Source organism: Centroberyx affinis, unplaced genomic scaffold, assembly GCF_046629955.1.
Source record: "Centroberyx affinis isolate AG114_WGS23_722 - 3 ecotype Tasmania unplaced genomic scaffold, CSIRO-AGI_Caff_v1 ptg000514l_1, whole genome shotgun sequence".
In the NCBI taxonomy this organism is placed as follows: domain Eukaryota; kingdom Metazoa; phylum Chordata; class Actinopteri; order Beryciformes; family Berycidae; genus Centroberyx; species Centroberyx affinis.
Genome location: NW_027279163.1, coordinates 125,623 through 144,176, shown reverse-complemented (window position 1 = coordinate 144,176; position 18,554 = coordinate 125,623). Strand labels below are relative to the sequence as shown.

Below are 18,554 nucleotides of genomic sequence, written 5' to 3'. Positions count from 1 at the left end.
TTCTGTCTTTCTTTCTTTCTTTCTTTCTTTCTTTCTTTCTTTCTTTCTGTCTTTCTTCCTTTCTTTCTTTCTTTCTTTCTTTCTTTCTGTCTTTCTGTCTTTCTTTCCCTCTTTCTTCCAGGTCCCATCTGACTTTTCACTTCTCCCTGCCGCTGTGTATTGTTCCTTTGTTATGGGACTTACTGTAACGATAAAACCCAAAGGCTCAACAGTAAATATGATCTCTTCCACAGCTATGGCTTCTGCTGTTTCTATTCAGACATCCCCTTATCTTCCAGACACACCTTTGCTTCAACAAACATAAATCCCATACTCACCCGGGGTGAGGTGCACTCCCCTATGACTCATTGCTACCACTAAAATTATGGCCACCAGGTGATGAGATGAAATGGACTGATATCAATGTATTTACAGAAATTTGCATATTTATCAAACGGAATTGACCCTATCCTCTTTCTTATCTCCTTTTCCTTTTTTGAGTCCTGTCCTTCCGATTCATCTTCCTCTTCCTCTTCCTCTTCTACTTTTCTTTTCTTCATCATCTTTATAATGATAATGATCCTGCCCATTGCCTTCTTCTTCTTATCCCCCCACCAAATAATATTTTTATCGGCTACTTTTGCCCAGACATGTTGTCGATATGATCTATCACTCTGTTTTATTATTCAGATGGTTGTTATTCCAAAGTTATCTCTCCCCCTATGTCTGCTATCTTCCTGTCTTCGCTTCCTTTAAGCAGAAATTTCTCTGTTTCTCTGCCTTTCTTCACAATGTGCTGGACTTTGAGAGCATGGTCTGACTTGCTGTCTGATCTCTCAGCACGCAGCATTCAAAAGCTCTTGTCATTGGCTCCACCAAAGAGTTCTTCAGGGTGAGATCAGACAAAGAGCAGATACACTTACACACACACGCAAACCCGCATTCAGACATGTACGTATTGCTCACAGTAGCACCACATACAGATAGAGAAACAAATACGCACACACACACTCACTGCTGATCTCTCTCTCTCTCTCTCTCTCTCTCTCTCTCTCTCTCTCTCTCTCTCTCTGTCTCACTCTCTCTCACACACACACACATGCACACATCAAGCACACACCATGCACAGACCACTTCATACACTTGTGAGCACCATGCAAAACCAGTCCCACAGCCAGGTGTGTGTCTCAGCAGGCGATCACTCCACGAATCAGTGAGCCAGTCGCATGACATCATGTTTCCTGCAGAGGCCCCCTGCTTCCCGTTTCTCCTGTCCTCCATCTCACAGCGGGGATCCCGATCCGCTTCATTTGTTTGTTATTCTCTACCTGGGACTGCCAGGAGATGGAAGGACACCTATGTTTAAAATGTTCTAAGATCCGCTCAATCTGGGCCAGTCTTCCTGGGCTTTCTTTGCCTTTGAGATTTGCTTTCTCTGTGCCGGGGCAAAGGGATAAGTCATCCATCTTCTTTGACAGCTTAAACTGTCAGTCATGCAACATGGAAGGTAAAGTTCTTTTGCTCCCCTCAGTGTTAACATTACAAGTTTAAGGCTTGGATCAAACAAGTGTCTAACTTTGGGGGATAAGTAACAACTTTCAGAAGAAGAAAGGAAAGAGTTGTGACTCCTAAACCTCCCTGAGATGGCTCTCTTTGTCTCTTCTGGTCTCTCTGGCTCTTCTTTATAGCAGTGCTTTGGTAATGTGTCCCAGTGCGCTGACAGAGGCAGGTGGCCGATATGTTTACCTTGGCTCTCAGAGGCACTGTCACACAACAGCGTACTCGTGGGTTTATCATCTTGTTGACACTCAAAGGGATTATACAAAGGCAGAAACAAGCAAGGTTTATCAGCCTCAACCTCACAGGAAAACACACACACATACACACACACACAACACACGTACGGATGCACCCCTGCACACGCAGACATCCTCAGAGAAAACTCTAATCCTTCAAAGAAGAACGGCATTGAGCACTGCAGAAAAACACACAGATTTGGCAACTTGAGCTCTCTCCCACTATCTCCCTCTCTCCTTCACTCTACTTCAATTCTCCACACTTATATCTCCCCGAATTAGCTCACCGTGTGTTGTCTTTCATGCCGTTTAAGGTAAACAAAATGCTTTTGACTTCAAAGACAAAGTTTCTCCATTTCCTAATTGATAATCCAACTCTTGACATTGAGCTTTGCCAGGCTAAGTTTTGTTCCTATGACAACAGAGTTGCATTCATCCTCTTGCTGACGCTGTGTGCCTCGCAGGAGAGGTAGCAGAGGAGCTATTGTTTCTGTTGTTCTGTATTGAACAGGGCAGGCTATGCTATTTCAGCTCATTTTCTCCTTGCCTAAAGACCCCAGTGAGTTGTTCCATAAATATTTAGGGTAATTATTAAAGATTCACATACACACACACACACACATTTGTATTACTGTATTTTTCAGGACCTTCACTGACGACACCCCTTCCCTAACCCCTTACCCTATAACCTTAATTCTCTCCACTACATTTCTAACCTAAACTTAATCCTAATTCTAACCCTAACCCGAGTCCAAATCCAAAAAAATCTGTTGTGAGTGAGGACTAGTCCTCATTAGAGAGGATGTTCTTCTTCTTTCTATCCTTGTGAGGACATTAGGCCCTCATAAGTATAGAAATACAAGAACACAAACACACAGCCACACATGCAAACACACACACACACACACACACAAGCACAGCCACAGCCAGTTCTCCCTTTGCGATAACTCCTACAAAACGCCTGTCATCCTTACTCAGTCATACACAAGCGGGGAGTCGGTGCAAGCCGATGGATCAATTTGGTACAGAAAAGCTGTGGCATTCTTCAAATGTAATGGGCTTTGATGTAGACGCTGAGCTGCATTACAGAGCCGCGCTGAAGCCAGTGAAACCTCTTTTCATCTGCCTGCTTCCTATGCAGAGGACGTTGGCAGGAAACGTGCCTCACTTGTGTTACGCTGCTTTTCCCTCTTGCTCGCAGTGAAGTGTGGTTCATGCACACCTACACCCACACAAGCCGTCTCAGGTTCACCGAACATTAATTTAGATTCTTTTAGCTGGGAATAACTACTTCCTTCCCACCTGTTTTATACTCTTGATTTTCACAGGCAGCTCAAATCTCACTTTTGACCCTATTTGTCACCTTTTGGCACCAGTGTGATCAACGGGATGCTGTCTAAAAGGGAAAAGTCAGATTCTGTGAGGTTTTCCCTTGTTTAGACAGTAAAATGACATCAGTGATGCTTTCTGCTGTCCTTGCACAGCTACAGACTGGCACCTGGTGGAAGGTTTGTTCATAGCATGCATTTTGTTGCATTGTCAACAGCATTTATTGTGCTGCAGTGTGGAGTTGTGCTCTTGGTCTTTACATTATCCTCTCATTTGTAGCAGGCTCCTTCTCGCCACTTGAATGTTAACTATAGCAAAGAGTATAACTCATGAAAGTGTATCTCTACGAGTGTGCAGTCAAAGGTTAGGCAGCTATTCTAAACTATATACATCCAAATAGTCACTCACTGGGAATACCCCCCCCCCCCCGTCTGTCCCAATTTGTGTAATGCTGTGAATTGCAGTATGATGACCCAGCAACTGGACACATAACAATCAAACAATTCAGATTCAGAACAGACCCATGAAAAGGAGACAATACATTATTTCCTTTGAATAACTTTATTTATAATAATAACATTTAAAACGTCATCCAGGGGTATTGAAAGCAAATAAACAATAATAGTCTCAAGATTATTCATTGCTCTTGGCTGCTGTAGATGGCAGGGGATTAATACAAATTAATCTTATACAAATTGGTTTGGTTTTAATAGATTCAAATCTACTTGTTACTAAACATCGAGTGATTAGACACAATGTGCACAGGATAACACTGCATGTCTCCAACTCCAACACCGTATCCTAACACCAGTGGGATCAGAACCCTTTGTCTGCAAATTCAGACAGCTCTCTGACGATGAGACCATATCAGCTGACATATCCTGCAGGATGCACATCGCAGGAACACTTCAACATGTTTCTTTTCACAGCCTTTCCCAGTACACCACTGTAAGACTAGGCACAGTTTTCACAGGAAAAGTGCTGCCAAGAACTGGGCTCTTGTTATACCCCGTGTTGTGTGCTAGAGACAATGTGGATTCAGTAAAATTTGTTTTGACAGTGTTGGAGGCCATTTTCTGACAGCTCTACCTCTCCAGTTACACTGCAACTACAGCTAATATAGGTCTGCAAGGCTATAAAGGTACAATTGAAGAGCTTCATTCTAAAATGAGATATCCATCCTTTGGAAAAACAAAAATGTATGTCTGCTCCTGCAATGCATTGATAACACTAAAGACTGAACAAATTAGGAAGAGATCAAATTAGGTATACAGATAATAGGCAACTTAAATCCTTGGTTGACAAAATGATAACAGTTTCACAGACTCAATCCAAATATTTTGGAGATATTGAACAGTGAACTTCGGATGATTTATTTTCCAAATGTATATATAGCATTTTAAAATGAACTCTTCAATTAAATCATGATATAATGGATCAGAGGTTAAGTTCTGTTTCAAACAGGGTAAACCAATGTGAGACTGATGCACTCATTGAAAATCTTTTACATTTTTGGCGATATTCAACCAAACAAGGTATTCAGGTTTGTAAAGTATACAGAGTAAGTTGAAATAGTTTGAAATGCTGAATGTTTTTCTTCCGTTTCATTTCTGCATGTCAGAATAAAAGCCTAAACTAAATAGGCATCATTTAAAAATAAACATGAAAGACAAAAATACGTATGATTTGAAAAAGTGAGGAAATAAGTGAGAAACTACTGCTGAGCATTAGAAAAAACAGTACATGCAAAATGATCACACTGTGCAAAAATAGAGGTCTTCTCTGATAAGAAGTGGGAGAGGGGTGAAAATCACCTCAGCGACCATCTACCTGATGGTCAGTTATTGCCCTCAAATGTTTAATGCAAAGGCCTTGCTTCCCGATGAGGCTCCCAAGTCAACAGTTATTAGTAGTTATTCATATACTGTATGATAGTGTCGATCCCTTTTTGATTTGATTTGAGTAAGCTCTCGTAATTTCAGGTACCAGGAGACTTGTGATCCATGGTTGAAATTATATATCGTTATTTATCTCTTCATTCATCCTTCAAACAAATGAACACCATGCTGGTTTTGGAGAGATGTTGTCAAAACTGGTGCATTTGAGTTGAGGATACAAATGTTTTTCACTGTATTTAATTCCAAGATGGCTTCATAAAAGTTGAGAATTTAAACTGAGGTCAATGAAGTAGTGTATGGTTCAATTAACCCACATTAAGACATGGTAAAAACAGTGTTTCTTAACCTCTGGTAAAGCATTAGTTCCCAGGTCAAAGTTCAGAGGTTAGCCTGTCCATCAAACCATCCTCTCCCAGCATCCATCTATCCATTGGTTTGTCCTTCGTTGGGACATTTTTGTGCGTAACATTGTGGTCTCATGATGGCCCCTTGTGCCAAGACACACATCTATCTACACTATATCTACAATGTCACACTACCAGGGCTACTGTGTTCTGTATATCATACAAACTGTGTGTATAAGTGTGTTTACTGACCTACTTCAGACTGTCTGTTAAAAGCGATATGTTGTCCACTATACAAAAGGCATGAGAGTTGAAGTCTAACTTCAATGTCCATGATGTAGACGAACATAAATGTAGTGACTATTCAGCTAGCTATATCTCTTAAAACACATAACAACAAAACTATGGCACAATTATCAAAGTAGAAAACATCAGCTCTTTTTTTCACCGAGTTCACCCGTGTTTGTTAGTAAATCAACATTGCAGCTTCCAACATTCCATGGAATGTAGCACTATACTGAGAAGAAATCAATGGCAAAAATAACACAAAGAGCAAACTGACAAAAATAACGTTAAAGTCCATCCTCTATGTCGTGTACCAACTCTCATCCAAGACTCGCGGGTCTCCTGGTGAGTAGGCCCAGGCACTCGTAGGCACCGTGGTAGAGGGGCCAGACAAACAGGGAGACTCAGTAGGGGGCAGAGGTAGGTGTTGTGGCCTAGAAGAGGCACCACAGGGGGGACTCTGCCCCGGTCAGACCCGTCGTCACGCAAACGACCCGAGGTGAAGGGGCCTTGTGGGCAGATCCGAATTACATTACAGTTGTCCCTGCACAAGAGATGTTAGATTCTGTGTATTGGGACTGCAATTATAACATCTGCACCAATGAGGAGTGGACATGACTGTAGCCATTATTAGGGCTCGCACAACACCATATCAAACTCAAAATCAGTAAGTGAAGATGGCCATAGATAAAAGTTACTGCATCCATATACTGTATATAGTTCACAGACATACAATATGTGCTGCATCCATACTTGACCATCTACACATACATACATATACCCATGTACATGTATAATATATATAATCATACATGTTCACACTGTAAAACAATGCTGTCATGCCTCTCTCTGTCGCCCTTTCACCCACTCCATCTTTTCATTCTCATAATTTCACTGAAGAGCTTTTCCACTCTGTGATAGCTAGCAGCATCCAGAGAGACAGGAGCCAGGTTAGCAGCTTCCATTCATAAGTAAGATTTTCACCCAGGTGGTGCCATTTTCTGTGTCAACATAAATCATTATTGCAATATTTACTACAACAAAAAAGGATGCTGTTCACCAAAGATGAGGATGTAAGAATAGCAATTATTCTTTAGTGATGATGTTAAGTATAAAATTTTGGCTGTACTCGAGACCAATAGATGCAACTAAAGCTGTACGCATCAGAATTAGTGGCCTTCAGCATGGGACAATCATTTAAAATATACTACTACCCTTGTGCAGCACATTAACCAAATTCCTATAACTAATGTGCATAGTCCTGAGAATTGCTCTACAACTTTGAGTGCTTTTCTCTAACTCCTTAATTTTACTTTTAGAAACCTAGCTATGCTAATTCAGAGACAAACTCTGATTTGGCTAGGCAACATATGGAAGTATACTAGGTTGGCCGGTGCTGTTGTGTTGTCTACAATGCTTGTGATAATGGGAGGAATAACAGTGACATCTAGTGTCCATCTTCCACAATATTATTTCAAAATGAACTTTTGTTGGCCTTAAACTGGAAGCATCTTTGGTCTACCCTTCTGCACATTCTTCAGGTACATTTACACTTACACTTATCATATTCGTAAGTGCATTCATCAAAAACCAATTCTGAAACCTTGATTTCTGGGGAAAGAAAACGGTGTAGTATGCAGACATAACATGACTCAGAAAGTAAAAATCCTCCTTTCGAATACAACTCCAATTACGGTGTGTTTGTAATAAAAAAACATTCTCTTTCTGCTATTGGCCACACAAACTGGCCTCAAGCAACACCCCAGTGTGCGTGCATCCGTCGGTCTCAGTCCATTACTCTGTATGTAAATATTCTGACTCTCAGCTAGTGAGATATCTAGTGGCCAACAATACCACACTGCTGTGGGGTCTAGCTCTGGGAGAAGTACTCCAGGACGAGGCGTAGGTGTCCCAGGCGGTCTTTGAGCGAGGTGAGGGACAGCACGGTGGTCTGATAGGCAGGGTCCAGCTGCAGCACTGACAGCAGCCACCAGCACCAGGCTGGACCGTTGGACGAGGCCTGGGAGGACAGTTACAGAGGGTTTGAATAGAAATACATTCATCCTGTTTAACATGAGTGTGTATGTATGTGTATGTGATCCATATTCATATAATTTTGTGGGGTGCTGGTGGCTGCTCCCAGGAGAATTAATGGAAACAGATATCGATATTTTTAGACTGAAGCCTGCCAATAGCTGATATTTTGTGCCGATATAAAAAAAAAAAAAAAAACTTTTTATGTGCCTCTATGCACTTTATGCACTCTAAGCATTGCCTCTATGCACTGCCTCGTAGCACCTATGTCCTGTTGGACCAGAACTTAGCTTTATGGCACTTACTCTCGTTGTTCTCTCCTGACTAGAACCTTGCTTGTGTTGTATTAAAATCTCATGTGTACATCGCTTTGGATAAAAGCGTCTACCAAATGGGAAATTGTAAATTGTAAATTGTAAATATTCAATGTCTTGAGAAATTACAAATATCCAATGTTTACCCAATGTTTTGGGGGAAAAAACCCTGAAACAGCATTTACTGTAGGTCATGTGACACTAAAACTCTCCATTGAAACCAGTATACGTGGGTAAGCAGCCCCTTGAGGCAGGTTGATCCACCACACTTAATTAACAGTAGGGGACATTCTGGGATACACATGGCCTTTAAATGATGAATTAGTTTACAAAAAACATAACAGAACAACTAAATGAATAAATAAAGTGAGCAAAGAAAGAAATAAAACATTTTAAGCAAAGGCCAATAGCGGCTCGATACATTACAGTCAGAATTACAGTTAAGTTAAAGCTCTAACCTGGATGTTTTCCTCCTTGTCAGGCAAGGTGCCATACTGTCTGTTGATCTGCTCCCGGGTGCGGCTCCCGAGGCGCTGGTACCAGTCCTGGGCCTGCTGGTAGACACTGTCATGGAGACGCTGCAAAAGCTCCAGCTCAGCACCGTCAGCCTGGGAGAGAGAAGGGAGAAGTGAGAGGAGGCGGGGCAGGAGAAAGTCAAGAGAGAGAAAAGAGGTCCAGCGACCAGTAATCTTTTCAGTGTTGCCCATTTTTTTTGTCAGTGTCCTGAGCGAGTTGGTCAATGTGCTTGTGACCTACATGTACGGTGTGTGCTATAAGACATGCATCCAGCACTATGTGTGATCCTGACCTTAAGGTCCTCCAGGTACTCAATGTCAGCGGTGTGGTAGCCGTCTCTCTGACCTCTCTTCAACACCCTGAATCTGCTGCCACCCACTGTGTCCACATAGGACCTCCCATCAGGCAGCAACTCCAGACTCAGGATCTCCAACATACAGCCATAGTCTGCAAACCTGGAGGATATAACACATATACATGACAACATAAGGTTCACATGTATAACTAAGGTTAATGGGTATATGCCATGAAAATTTGAGTCCAGTATACAGTCGAAGTTACATGTCAAAGAAGAAGAAGCAGAACAAGAAGCAGAAGAAGTCAAATAAGAAGAAGAAGAAGAAGAAGAAGAAGAGAAAGAGAAAGAGAAAGAGAAAGAAGAATCATCAATCAAAAAAACAAACACTGCCACATATTAACTACATTTGTATGGCACTTTTATTCACAAAGTTAACACATTATACTGTCTACCCAAGTATGGTATCTTAATAGAAATAAGTTGCTCTGGATAATTACTAATATCGTTAGAAATACAATGAGAAAGTGTGTGTTTGTGTGTGTGGCGTACCCTTTCCCGTGTTCATAGCTGCACATGCCAAACTTCTTGGTGCCAGTCTCCATGCAGCGGCGCATCATCAGCCGGTATCGCGGCTCAAAGATGTGCAGCGGGCAGGGAACTCCAGGGTAGGCCACCGTGCAAACGAAGATAGGGATGTCCTTGGTAAGACTACAAAGGAAGAGAAAGAAAAGTGGAAAGAGTGGAGGAGGAGAGAGAGCAAGAGAAGAGGAAAGGAAAACCGGGAGAGTATGGAGACTAAGAGGCATTCAAAGCACATTCTCTTCATTATCTATTGCTTTTGAAGTTGCTATGGTGACATGGAGACGTGGAGTGTGCTGTGTTTTATGGAGCGGTGCCTACTTGGAGAGCTCAGCCATCTCTGCATCATGGATCTCTTTCCTCTCCGACAGCTGTGAGGGGAAAAGGCGAGTCATGATGTCCTGCAGCAGCACTGTGGGATTGTACTTCCTGTTTTTGAAGTACTGAAAGGTGAAAAAAGGAAGCAATCAGATATAGTAGTGATACATTAATACAACAAGATAATACTAATACTCATTACAGTAGAACTGTCTATTGTAACAACCAGTACAACCACCAACTACAACAACAGCAACACAAATAGAAGTACAGATTTTGTACAGCCCCACATCACATTTGTGGCAATAAAATACAGATTCACTTAACAGTTCATTTGAATGTGATCTCAGATCTCTGCTAGTGAATCAGATTCCTTAGCCTCTTCAATGGAGAATACAGCAATGCTAACATTAGCAACTAAACAGTTAGCAAACATAGCATATTATATACATAGATAAATACATGTGAAAAAAGAAAATAAATAAATACGTGAAAAATGTGATACATATATCACAACAATGTGATTTATTATAGTTGTCTTACGATCATAAAAAGAGGCTTAGCTATATACAGTATATAGTAGTAGGTTCTCTTGCTGTGTGACATCATGTCAATTCATTTGTATAAGATATGAGCTTTATGGGAGGTGTGTGAAAAATAACAGTTGGGGTGTTAAAATTTGAAGCTAAATTTTCACACTAATACAACTTTTACTTAATTTTATTAATTTGATACTTCTCAATAAAGAACAAAGACAATTGTGTCTGTTCTTTGTTCATTGTTTGTTATAGCACTCAGGCATAGAGGAGTGAAGTGACTCACCAAGATTAACCTGAATCTGGCTCTTGAAGACCACAGAGCCGTGGCAATAACACAGCATTAAGTGGGCTGTTAAGCAGCCTTTAAAGTGGAGATGTACATGTACTAAAAACAAAGTCTAGTGGCCGCTTCTTCCCATGCAGTTTACAGCAGGTGTATGAAAGTGTGTGCAGGTGGTTACCTCTTGGAGGGGCTGTTTGCAGAGTGGACAGCGGAAGTTGTGGTCCAGGCTCCTCTCGATGCAGTTCTTACAGAAGGTGTGGCCACATGGAGTAGTGACCGGCTCAAAAAACAACCTTCAGATTACACAGAAAGAAATAAGTCTTAATCAATGAGAGCAGCATAGCAGTACTAAGTCTGTTTACATATGATACACCACCTATACAGCATCTGCCATATAGCCATAACCTGCCTACTGGCACACTCTATCTCTACACAAGTCAGATGTGTGTGTGTGTGTGTGTGTGTGTGTGCATGTGTGCTGAACAGTAACCAGAGACAGAGAGAGAGGAGAGAAAGGAATGAGACTGCAATGTGATACGTTACTGCAGCGGAGAAGGTACACGCACCAATCCATTATTGATTTGAATGAGTATTGTGGGACGCTGACCTGATGCAGAGGGGGCACTCGAAGTCTGACACGGTGAGAACACCCAGAGTCTTCTCCCAGCCCTGACTGCATTCACCTGGGAGAGAGGAAACGTAACACACTGTCACTGTCACTGGCATGCTTTGCGATGAGTGGATAGGGACAGATTTTATATTGAAGAAGTGGCAATATCATGCAATTTAAAACCATCTGGTGGGAGTTTTGGTGATGCCGATGCTCCTGGCGATGACAAAGATGTTCATGACGATAACGATAACGATAATGATATTCATGAGTGGAGCGGTAGTGATATACTCTTTTGCTCCTTCTGCTTACTATAATGCTTTACAACTGCCTTAATAATTCAATTAAGGGGTTTTCAAAGCCTCATTACGGAGTGAGTGTGTGTGTGTTTGTGTGTGTTTCCGGTGTATTTGCGTGCATGCGTACCCCTGCCACGGCCATCTTCCTTCCTCATCATCATCTCCTCATCATCCTCAGCAGTAGGGAGGAAGGAAACCGCTTGGCAGAGGCTGAGGCAGCACTCGGTACTGGTGCCATGCTTCACCCTGGAGCCCTAAAAACATACATAGCAACATGGCTTGGTTATGATTTTTATATTTACATTCAGCCCCTAGCAATAAACAAAGGGACCGTACTACAGAACTTGAATGGACAGAATAGAACGGACATTTACGGACAATTTCTACGTGTATCGTTGAGGTGAGAGATTTTACAGCAAGAACCAAAGGAGCTTCTCTGTCTCATTGGTGCCATGAATTGCTAACATGCCAATGCTGACTAGAAGAGCTAGAGAGAGAAGTACAGTCTTTGATAATGCTACATTAGCCTCATCGCTAACGTTAGCTTTCAGTTGAGTTTTGACAGTTTGCTCACAGACACATACAGTTCTCAAGCAAGTGTGACAGACTTTAAGCCTTAATGCCCAGACTTGAGTTGTCACCATAGCAACCAACCCTTAAAATTCCATAATCGCCATTTTATGCTGTGCTAGCCAAATTGGCAAAGAGTGGAAGGACCATTTTATAATTCAAGTTCTGTGGACCATACACATTCTCCTCATCCGATCTGTGAAGCTCACCTGGTGTGCCTCTCTCCTCCCGTCACCCTCTCCCTCACCCCCCAGTGGGTGTTTGAGGCCTTCAGGGTGCGTCGGCCCCTGGGAGCCACTGAGGCTGGTGATGGGGCAGGGCCCCTTCAGGTACTCAGACACCACCTGCAGGATACAGGGCACCTCCTCTGGCACTGCTATGCCCTCTGCCTCCAGGATCTGCCAACGCAGCCCATGCCATGATACATTTGGGTCACTTAAAAGCCATCATGATAACAGTAAATAGTGCCTGATTGCACCAAGGTTATTAACAAAAATAAATGTAAACTGAAATAAACAAGACAAACAAGAAAAACTAAAACTGCACTAGAACTATGTTGTCTACTTGTAAAACTAACTAAAATAAAAAAAAATAAAAACAAACATGAATTTTTTTTTAGTTTTTATCATTTTGTTTATGTGCAGGGTAAAAAAGAGAATTAACCGGTTTGAGATTATTTTGAGTTTAACAGTCTGGATTCTGATTGCTATTGAGCCTGCTAGTGCATTTCATTTGTGCAGCATGAAGCCAAGTAGGCCCAACAAAAAATGTATGTAAATATATTTTAAAAAGGTTTATTGAAATAAAATTAAAATTTATGAAAATGAAAGCTAATGAAAAATCCAAAACTATAATAACCCTGGATTGCACCCAGGCTATGTCTTATGCATTACAGTGTATTAGTGTACACTAAATCATACATAATGTATTTCCAGCTTCTATCTTACTTTACATGAGATTAACCTCTGAGTGGTCAGTGAGGTGCAGTAAATCAGTGCATCTCTAACCTTCTTAATCTGACTCTTGGCAGGGACAAAGTCGGCCTGGAGTTTTAGGCAACGGTGGAACTGGATGAGCGCTTCTGTCTGCCGGCCCATTTCCAGCAGTACATTCCCTTTACGAAAGAAGCCCTGCACAAAGAGAGCAATCATCACACACCACCGCCTGCATAAGTGAATGACATGTCTGTAGCATACCAATGCCAAGAACATAAAAATTCTATAACACGACCTCAAACATAGTAAAAAGTCAATCACTGCATGCTGTTAGAGCTGTTTAATTCCCCAAGACGAGAGTGCTTTGCTTTGTTTTTTCCAGAAAGCTGTAGGAAGTGAGGATTTTCCTAGTGTTGCTCTCATTGTAAGATGCTTTGTGTAACAGCGTCAGCTAAAAGCTTAAAATGGAAAATGTGATGCTCAATAGAGAAGTAACATAACACATCTAATGCACATAAAAAAATGACAGAACTGTTGACATAGCTGTCTGTTGCGGCGGTGGCAGTTAGCCACCCACTGGCATGGAATGATTCAGTTATGTTATGACATAAGTAGCTGTTTGCATAACTTTGTATATGACATAACATCAATAAAAGCCAACATGAGGAAAATACTCTATAAAGAGGTCAACTTGGTAATTTGAGGGAAAATCTGAGAGAAAAAAAAAGCAAGCATCCTGTCCTATTTCTGTGATTATGTGCAGCAGTTCCAAAATTGCCAAACCAACCAGTGCAGTGAATGTCCTGGAGTTACACTGAGCAAAAGCTAGCTCAAACAGAGATCGATGGAACTGAAATGAATAGAAGCCATTGAAAACTACCACAGATTTGTGCTACTGCAGGAACAGTCATCACAAAAGCCGGAGATGTCACGTTTGGCCACCACTGTGCAGTATCTCCTGTCTCTCACTAGGGCTGGGCGATAATTCAATATTATCGTTTATCGTGTTTCAGTGGAATCATATTGTGATGATATGAAGATATTTTAATATCGTGACACACATTTCTGCTGTCTAAATTGATGATGACAAGCAAATTTGACTTAAAAACTCTGATAAAATGAGGTATGGTAGGAATATTATTAGAAAATTTCTGTTTTGTTTTACATCACACCTAACATCACCATTCGGTTCAATGAGATGAACATTAATTTGATTATTTAACGTGATTTTGCATACATGAACAATATCGTGATATATATTGATATCGAGAAAAATCCTTATGATTATCATGATATTGATTTCAACCATATCGCCTGGCCCTATCTCTCACCTCAGTCCAGTTGGGGCGAAGGCAACAGAGGTAGTCAAGGTCTGTCAGGGCATCAGAGAAACGCATCAGGCCCAAATGAGCTTCTGCTCTGTACACCTTCAAACTCACATCATCTGGGACTGTGGATGCAACAAAGGGAGAGAGAGGAAGAAAAAGGAGAAAGAGAGATATTAAGACATAATTTGAAGTAGTTCTTAAATTGTAACATTGTGCAACTTTTCAAGAGCTGTAGCCAAATGCGAAACCCCTAGTCACCCACCCTCCACATAATAATATATTTTATTTGTACAGCATTCTTCTAAATACTCAAAGATGCTTGAGCACAAACATGCAACATGTAACGAGAGCCATGAAACTGCCTGCATAACAAAAAGTGATACCAGCTGCTTTGAAACATGAGGGAAATCCATCCTAAAACAGATCTTGGATAGGGCTAGATTTGTAAACAATGAAAAGCTTCACTCCCACTGTTTCACAGTCTCTACAGTTTGGGAAAAAACACCCAGGAGGATTTTACAAAAATATGTGCACATACACTTTAATAACTGTTACAACTCAGTGTGTGAGTCCATAATTACTCCCCATTCAATATCAACAAACAGTCAAGCAGCAAGTTTTTGACTCTTGATATTTAAGTGTTAGTTTTCAGGTTTCAAACCATTTCAGGATGTGTTCATATTCCTGGATTAAACAAAGTATCCAAGATCATATGAAAAGCATGTATGAGTTATGCTTTAGGCAACTTCACACTTGAAATGTAAACAGGTTACAAAACCTCCCATGATGCATTGCAAGTGCCCCTGACAGGAGTTCTGGAAATCCTAAGGTGTGTCTTGGAGAGGAAAATAAGGCATCAATACACCTGCAACACTAACATTCCAGTAAATGTGTGTGTGTGTGTGTGTGCGTGCGTGCATGCATGCATGGCAGGATCCACCATTACTTAAGTTTTAGTCCAGTTCATTTGTAGAGCCGTCCAGATACAGCATCAAAAGGGCTTGACAAGGCGCCACATTATGAAACAACAAATTACAATGACACGCCTCAAACTTATTAGTCGTTCAGTGAGAACATGGAAAAACTCCTGTGAAAAAGTCTGCCTAGAGATTGTTACACAAGAACCTAGAGTGCCGGAGCACAGTTTGGAAAGGGAAAAGGCAGTATTTAATTGGATTGGCAGAGATGGCGAGCATGTAGGTAGTTCACCAGTAAGCTGATTCACTGTAGCACAAACACTCCCACAGTCCCCAGACCCCGTACTGACTAGATAAAGAAACTAATCTAGGGCAGGAGTTTTCTCTTTTACTCCCTGGCCGCTGCAGGAAGAAAATAAGGCCAATTGCACTGACACAGACAAGCGCAAAACAGATAAGTAACCATTGTATAGATATGACAGCAGACAAAATCTAACTATTTTCAAGGCTGTAACGAGGACCCAAGGTGCTGCTTTAGCCATATGGAAACGTTACACCACACCCCCAACTCGGTCTCTGCCTGCTCGTCTGTCCATGGTTTTGAGATAGGAGATATTCTTTCTAGGGATTTCTGCAGTGAAAAGCCAGACAGTGTCCGATATCTCTCCTAGCCAGCCAGTCTGATGACAACAGCTTCACTACTGCTTCTACTGTCTGTGTGTGAGAGAGAGAGAGAAAACATGAGTGAATGACTGATGCAGACAGAAAGACAGATAAATGACCAATGTACCAAACTGATGGAGGTGAACTTTTCTATCAAGCCTTTCAGGTGTTAAACCATGTTTCCACACTATGATAATGGGCTCTCTTCGGTCTCTATATGCCTTATGGGTTCAGCTACAAACTCACAGAGGTAAACCTAAATATCAAGACTCCTGGCATGCAATCTGAGGTGAAGCGACTGAACATCACCCAACACAGAAGCAGCTCATAACTGTTTACTGACCCAGATATAGCACCCACACATTCAGCTCAAGTTAATCATCCTCCAGCATCCAGGTACTTGGGTCAGCTCATAGGGTTTCCTCTCCTTTCATTCAATGACACCTAACTGTGCACAGTTGCACTGTGTCTGGAAAACAGAGTGCATGGGACGCACCCTCAGTCCACTGGGCACCAGCCAAGACTGTGAGCAGTGCGTAAAACTGACTGAGACTCTGAACTACAGCCTGTCTCGATGTTTTACTGCAGTGTGATCTTTCGGTCTGTAGAGGTACATGTGGTTTACTGCACCCAAACAACAGCTACTAGCAGCATCTTTTAGTCAGCACTTTAACCTAAGTGTTTGTCAGTCAAACAAACATCTGTACTGTCAGCTTGCGTAACGGTAGCAGGGCATATTCCATGCAGGCTATACTCTTTAGCATAGGCCTTATTCAATCGGTTGCATAAGATTTTTTTCTCCAGTTCGTTTCAGTTGTAAGGTTATTTTGCAGACCCCTCTTACCTATGTCTAGCCCCTCATTGGCGATGCGTAAAGCTTCCGTGAACTCGTTGGCTTTGAGCTTCTCCTGGATATGGCACTTCATCTTTGTCTCGTCGGGGCAGCACTTTTCAACGACACTGATCAGCAAAACGTTGTTCTTAATGGTTCTCACGTCTCTTTGTTTTAACCTCTCCTTACACGATGGGCATTTGGACGGAAGGTAGGCCCCCACGCACCTACGGCAAAACGAGTGGCCGCACGACATAGTCGCCGGTTCACACATCAGAAAGAGGCAGATCGGACACTCCAGCAGATCCATGGTCGCAGGGTTATGTCACCAAACAATTTCCCACTGGAAGAAGTGTTGCGGGCTTTCCCAGTTAAAGGAATACGGGCGATTAGGCTTTTCTGTCTTGTGCTTTTACATGCACGATTTAAGTAACGCACTGACAGATAGATTGTACCGTAATGTGTTGCCTCTTTGATCACATCAAGCCGACACGGATCGGTTTCAGTCAAACTACTGATGGTTTGCGCTCCAAAATACTGGCCTGCCAAATAGGCTTTTCCTTTGAGTCTAACTTTTACCTTACTTATCAGATGCATCCATCGACATTATCCATTGTCAATCATAACTTAGTCTTTGGTTTGGGACACATAACGTCTTCCCTTTTCTAGCAGGATGAATAGAAACTCCCGGTTCAAGTCCGTGCGCCGCTTTTCTCGCCGCTCCGAACTCCATCAACGCTACGAACCGAACGAGAATATTAGAGCCTCAAAATTCCCTTTCGCTTTAGTAGTAGGCTAAATTATCCCGTGTCCGCTTTTAACCCCTGTCGCGATGTATCCAGACCCACAAAGCTAGGTTACTGTATAACACCATTACGTTACATAAATAAAGACCACGTGACGCAGCAGCGGACAATCCGATTGGACGAGAGCTCGGCGTACCACCCTGTTGTGAAACCTAATGATGCCGAGTTTCATAACATCATTTCTGCGACAATGTTTAGTTCTCGGTTTTTGCGTTCAAATTCATAAATGCACCTATGTGTAAATGAGTTACCTACACACTATGACACTAATGATTTAATTCCAAAATGCATTAAAACTAGACAGGCTCGTGAAGTTACCATAGGGAATCCCAGGCATAGGGTCATAATAAAAACAACCAGGGGGTGGGGTGGCGCGCTTATGACACAAACCTAGTTACCATCACGCTTGTGCACATCTTCAGTCTTTACTGACATAATGAAGCCAGCGTTGCTCCATAACATTTTAGTAATGATAAACATGGTGACATTGGTGTTCCTGCACAATTGGACTGCTAAAGAGAGCTAGCAGTTCAGTTCTCCAAATAAAGGTTAAAACTAGAGATTGAAGTTAGGCTACTTCTCAAAACAAATATAGTCTAGCCTCTGTGGTTATAATGAGATCTGGCGGACCTGAGCTTGGCCATACATTAAGAGAGTTTTCAGATTCACACTGTATGTCTGCCAGCTGCCTCCAACTCAAAGTAGGCTAAGTCCAGTCAGACAAACAGGTTCCTTGGCTTTGACAATGTGCTTGACATGGCAATATTTTAAAATCACTTTAATAATTTAAGCAAACACGCTTTAAGCAGGGAATAGGTCTAAAAAGCAGCTTTAGAGAAATTCATCCTTGTTTTCATTCCTATGGTCTTACATTGTTTACTCAATACTAGAGAGAAAAAGGCTTTGATAATGAATGCCACAAGGACCACTTCTTTGAGCTGCTACCACTGACAATGAATGAACTTATGCACTCAGTGAATGCACATTAGAAGCTTTATCTTATGAATAATACTGCTGAAAGTTCTGAGCCACAAATTGTCTGCATTTTGAATAATCTGCACTGCCAGTGTCACTCATCCACT

General features: G+C 41.8%; 1 protein-coding gene across 3 annotated transcripts; it reads right to left on the bottom strand.

The window, feature by feature from the left end:
* Positions 1 to 3,658: 3,658 nt before the first annotated feature.
* lonrf4 (LON peptidase N-terminal domain and ring finger 4) lies at positions 3,659 to 17,500 on the bottom strand. Of its 3 annotated transcripts, XR_011695051.1 has the most exons (13): positions 16,679 to 17,500; positions 14,258 to 14,376; positions 12,999 to 13,121; positions 12,201 to 12,389; positions 11,549 to 11,675; positions 11,120 to 11,195; positions 10,691 to 10,805; positions 9,694 to 9,815; positions 9,343 to 9,501; positions 8,788 to 8,950; positions 8,438 to 8,587; positions 6,223 to 7,651; positions 3,659 to 6,089 (listed from the first exon to the last, which is right to left on the bottom strand). XR_011695051.1 is itself a non-coding variant. In XM_071517688.1 (12 exons), the coding sequence occupies exons 1-12, from the start codon at positions 16,974 to 16,976 to the stop codon at positions 7,502 to 7,504; spliced, it is 1,791 nt and encodes a 596-aa protein (XP_071373789.1). In that variant the 5' UTR covers positions 16,977 to 17,500; the 3' UTR covers positions 3,659 to 7,501. The 3 variants fall into 3 exon arrangements, 2 of the variants coding, with proteins under 2 accessions (XP_071373789.1, XP_071373790.1); XM_071517688.1 differs by having other exon boundaries at positions 3,659 to 7,651; XM_071517689.1 differs by lacking the exon at positions 9,343 to 9,501 and having other exon boundaries at positions 3,659 to 7,651.
* Between the last annotated feature and the right edge of the window lie 1,054 nt (positions 17,501 to 18,554).